The sequence below is a fragment of the Propithecus coquereli genome, unplaced genomic scaffold, assembly GCF_000956105.1.
Source record: "Propithecus coquereli isolate 6110/MARCELLA unplaced genomic scaffold, Pcoq_1.0 Scaffold5, whole genome shotgun sequence".
Classification (NCBI taxonomy): domain Eukaryota; kingdom Metazoa; phylum Chordata; class Mammalia; order Primates; family Indriidae; genus Propithecus; species Propithecus coquereli.
In genome coordinates this window covers 11,362,434-11,367,877 of record NW_012150840.1, presented here as the reverse complement: position 1 = coordinate 11,367,877, position 5,444 = coordinate 11,362,434, and the positions used below count along the sequence as shown (strand labels likewise).

General features: G+C 36.7%; 1 protein-coding gene across 1 annotated transcript in view; it reads right to left on the bottom strand.

Moving 5' to 3' along the window:
• PCNX (pecanex homolog (Drosophila)) overlaps nt 1-5,444 on the bottom strand; it is a 188,010-nt gene that overhangs the window by 16,529 nt on the left and 166,037 nt on the right. Inside the window, 2 exon segments of the mRNA XM_012656049.1 lie at nt 2,084-2,289; nt 4,852-5,126. Of these exon segments, the coding sequence (XP_012511503.1) occupies nt 2,084-2,289; nt 4,852-5,126 (481 nt within the window).

Here is a 5,444-nt window from a genome sequence, read left to right as displayed (position 1 = left end):
GAGACAATCAGAAATATTTATTAAGAAATACTGCAAATTGCATACCAGTGAGATGTTTATTAATATTTAAAAAAAATACTACATGATCTCACTCATGTGGAATCTAAAAAAGTTGGAATCATAGAAGCAGAAAGTAGAATGGTGGTTGCCAGGGGCCGGGGAGGGGAGAAGCGTGGGGACATGTTGGCAAAAGGGTACAAAGTTTCAGTTAGCAGGAATTGGAGATCTATTGTACAGCATGGTGACTACAGTTAGTAATACAGTGTTGCATGCTTGAGAATTGCTGAGTAGATCTAAAACACTCTTACCATAAAAAATAAGTATATGAAGTGATGGATATGTTAACTAGCTAGATTTAATCATTTCACAATGTATTCATATATCAAAACATGATGTTGCGTAATATAAATATCTACAATTTTTATTTGTCAATGAAAAAAAGAGAAATATTTATTGACCTACTATGTGGCATGCTCTGTAACCACTATTTCTCAAGGTATAACATTAATATTATTGTCCTTTCAATCTACTGCAATGACAGGCTACATACACTGCCTATAGAGAGACAGTGGACACCATACTGTGATTTTCATACACATTAAGGGATTACTACTAAATACAAATTATCATTGATGCTGCATAGCAGGTTCTTCAGCACCCTTTTTCAAGTGGCTTGATACAATTCTTCAGACTTGTCTTTTTCCCGACTCATAAGAGTAATGATAAAGATGATAATTATATTAAAAACACAGCTACATGTACTTTTTATCTGAAAATAAAAGGAACTAATAAATGTAAGAGCAAAAAGTACATTTGAAAAGGTCCATTGAAAGTTTTAGATTTTCACTTCAAAGTAAAAAAAAAAAATCATATGTTGATCACACATCTATTTAGACTCTTCATTCCAATTCCATTGGAGTTTTTCTTCCTTAATTTAAGAAAGTGTCTTAAAACTTCATCTGATCCACGTGAAGCAGTGTGGGAGAGAAACACTGGATGGATCAACTGACCAGCCTACGGAAGCAGATGGAACCCGATTCCTACTGCACACCAGGTGGCGTGTAGATCTCACGTCAAAGGTAAATTTGTAAAAGCACATTTAGAGGGCCCTGGGATAGGGAACATTTTCTTAAATAGGATACAAAAAGTACTAATCATAAAGGAAAAGATTAGTAAATTGTTCTACACTAAAATTAAAAACTTCTCATTGAAAGAAAATAAGCATTTTTCATAGTAAAGGAATGAAAGCCAAGGGACAGAATGGGAAAAGATATTTTTAGTACAGAAAAATAACAAAGAACTCAAATTCCAGATATAAAATATAAATCAATTAAGAAAAAGATAACCAAATAGAAAAATAAGCAAGATACTTTAATAGGCACTTCAGAAAGAGGAGCAGCTGATAAACTCATTAAAAACTTCCAATCTCAGGTAACAGAGCAATGCAAATTGAAACAAAATTAAAGGCCACCACTTCTCTTACCCTCCCTGAGCAAACAGGGGACAGAAGTGGGAACTGACAATACTCAAGGCTAGTGAAGGTTTATAAAATGGGCATTCCTATATATGACTGGTGAAAGTACCAACTGGTAAAAAGAAAAAAAAACTTTATGGAAAGATTTTTGGTATTATATATTAAAAGCTTTATTCTCATAAGTTTTGGCCCAATGATACCATTTTTAAAGGTCTCCAGTCTAAGAAAATAATAAGTGATTACCAAGATTTACATACAAAGATTATTACAACATTATGTCAGAAGAAATCAAGTCATTGTCCAACAGAAGTTAAATAAATTGTAATAATGAAATATTAGCCTTTAAAAATATTATTTTCAAGGAATCCTTAATGCCTTGACCATTCATGTCAAATGTAAAGTTAAAAGGATTATGTATGTGATACATATATTTAAATATATAAAAATGATTAATATAAACAAATGGGATAATGTACATCTGGGAATCAAACATAATATTCTATTTCTCTATTTCCAAGTAGATCACATGTAATCCTCCTCATATAACATACTAACTGGCCCCCATGGCTAAGAGGCTAATGTCACGCACGTAACTTTGCTTCACATTACCTAGCGCTGGGGGGTAAGATGTGACAGGTGGATGGAGTCCTGCTCCTGATCCTTGCCCGGGATTCCCAGTGCTGCCCTGGGACACGTTGCTGTGGGGATCATTGGCAGTGGTAGCATTGTTACCAGTGCAGGAAGTTCCACCTCCAGCATCAGAATCCTCAATGTTGCCACCACTGTTACATCCGGCTCCACAACCTTTCCTTAGCCTAGGAACAAATAAATACCAGAGTAGGAAGTGTTATCCCACTATCACTTCAACATGAGTATCTTTTTCTTTTTCCAGCTATTCTGAACTGTTAGTTACTAATGTTCACCTTTGAAAATCTTTTTTTTTTTTTTTTGAGACAGAGTCTCACTGTGTTGCCCCAGCTAGAGTGCCATGGCGTTAGCCTAGCTCACAGCAACCTCAAACTCCTGGGCTCAAGCAATCCTACTGCCTCAGCCTCCCGAGTAGCTGGGACTACAGGCATGCGCCACCATGCCTGGTTAATTTTTTCTATATATTTCTAGTTGTCCAGATCATTTCTTTCTATTTTTTTTTTTAGTAGAGACGGGGTCTCGCTCTCGCTGGTCTCGAACTTCTGACCTTGAGCGATCCACCTGCTTCGGCCTCCCAGAGTGCTAGGATTACAGGCGTGAGCCACCGCACCCGGCCTGAAAATCTTTATGGTGCAATCAATATTAGGAACAAAAGTCTGTTGTGTTCGCATGGCTTAAAACTATACCATTCGTACACTCACTGCTTCAAATCTTTCCAATCTACTTCACTTTTATATACGCTATCATCTTTCCTACACCATAATAAAGAACTGTATATAACACAGTCGTACCATTAAGATCAAAGCTAGAAACAGAATTCTTGCAGTGTCTGTTCAGTGACTCTGAAGTATACAACCCCTCAAAATCTAATTTATTTATACTGTTAGTACAGCACACTTGAAGAGAGCTGCTGCAATCATTTTTCCTTTTTATTTTTTTTAATGTAGGATGACTAAGCAAACCATTGACTAAGACAGCTGGCTATTTCTCTTAGGAGGAAAGAATTTTAAGGTAATTCCAGCACAACAGATATTTTCTGGAAAAAAAAAAAATGTCTTCCCTGGCTTCTTTTCTTTCTTATGTTTGGTTAGGCCTTGATAGCGAGACCATTTGAGAGTCTGCTTCTCTAATCACCAGAGTCTGTTTTTCTTAAGCTCTGATATTTAAGAATCTGAGTAATTCTTACGAAATTAAAAACAATGCTCTAAAATTATTCTTTGCCATGAAACTATAATGTTCCTACACAAGACATCATAATTCACTAGACAAACAACAGAGAAAAAATTCATGGGAATACTTGAAAACATTGCGGATTTGAGATTTGGGTGATGTCGGATTGTTAAAAAGGCAGCAGTATCTCTAGATTGCACAACCACAAGTTCCAACACGTGCAGAGCGCTCCCCTAGTGCTGGAACAGATGCTAAAATAGAAGAAAGGAATCAACCTGCATGTTTCTTATGTTTTTCCCTTAATCTGCCCTGTTTGTTGGCCCATACATTCTAATAGTGGCACTATGCAATAAAGTCAAAAAATTAAACAAAGAAAACGGGATTATTCAAGATTCTACCAAATACCAGAGCAGTGGTTCTTAACCTGGGTTGTACATTAGATTTATCTAATAAGATTTTGAAGATAAAAATGCTCAGATTCTATTAGGTTATTAAGCATGAAATGTCCGATTTCCTTAAGTATTAATACTAAGTTTGACAGCTGATATCTTTGACATTTCACTTTGACACTTCTTGTTTTCTTTTTACTGTGAAGGTTCATCATCATTCTTTCAAATGCATGTGTTGGCTTGAGATTATCTTTAAAATTTTTTTTAGAGCAATTTTTATGAAACCATGGATAAGTCAAAAATTCAAGTTATTTTTTAATATGACTTCCGTTGTGGAACCAATGCAGCGCAGACAGCTCTAAACATCAACAAAGTGTTTAGGAAGGATATGGCTAATGAACACAATGACAATCCCAAGTACAATGGTTGGATAAAGATGAAGTGCCAAAACACAGTCCAAAACCGAATATTCATCAAAAAAAGCTAATGGTGTCTGTTTGGTGGTCCAGCGCTGGTATTATCCATTACAGCTTCATGAAACCTGGTCAACCAATTACAGCAGTGTCTACTGCAACCATCTGGATGAAAAGAGGAGGATGCTTGCAATTAAGCAGCAGAGATTAGTCAATAGAGACAGGCCAATCCTCTTGCAAGACAATGCTCGACCACATGTCACACAAACAACGCTGCTCAAATTATAGAGGCTGGACTTGGAATCCCTGTCATCCACTGTTGTTCACTAGACTTTGTACCAACTGACTACCACTTCTTCCAGGCTTTAGACCACTTCTTGCAAGGAAAAATATTAAATTCTCAACAAGCTGTGGAAAGTGCCTTTCACGATTTCATTGCTACTACTCTCCAGGCTTCTCTGCTACTGGCATAAACAAGCTACTGTTAAGATGGCAAAACTGTGTTGACAGTTTAGGTGCATACTTTGATTAACCGTACTGCTTCTTGTTTGAGATATCATAAATTAAACTTTTGATTCAAAATTGGACATTTCATATTTAATGACCTAATACTTCCTGAAGTTCAGATATAATAGGTTTATATTGTGCCATGGCATCTGTATTTTTTCTACAAGTTCCCCAGGTGATGCTAATGTACGTTGTCTAGATAAAAGGGTCATGATACACCATTACTGAAAACTGCAACCCCATGGCTCACCTGTGCCAGGTTGACACTATGAAGTTTCTGATATTTCCCAAGCTGATAGGTCCCCCAAGAATATCTTTAAGCTGTTCATGGCTGTCAGAATAAGAAGTTGTCAGGGGTGAGACAAAGATTGGGTAGCCAATAGGTTGGTCACAAGATGAGTTTATCATGTTTCTCAGGGCTTGCTTTGCATTTTGGATGCTACCTCTCTCTGGGTTACGGTTACGTAGAAAAACAAGCTCCTGCTGTTGCCCTGCCCAGAGACCTCGGACACATTCCTTATTCACCTGAAAACCGGAACACATGGGAATTAGGTTAAAGGGCCAAGAATAACATTCATAGCAATAGAAGAGCAGATATGGGAAGCATATAAAAGACATTACGATACCCAACTGTGAAAAGCAGGAAACATAAGTAGGTCCCATTTGGGTGAGAGTTAACCAGTTTTCCTTTGTCATCAGCAGGTTGTTAAATAAGAAGCACCTACAGAGCTCCTTTCCCTGCTGTCTTGTAAGAGTATCAAGTAAAATGGCATCCATTTAGTTTTTCAAATTGGCAAAATACTGAATTTTGTAAACAAGATAATAGATTTTTTTTTTATATAG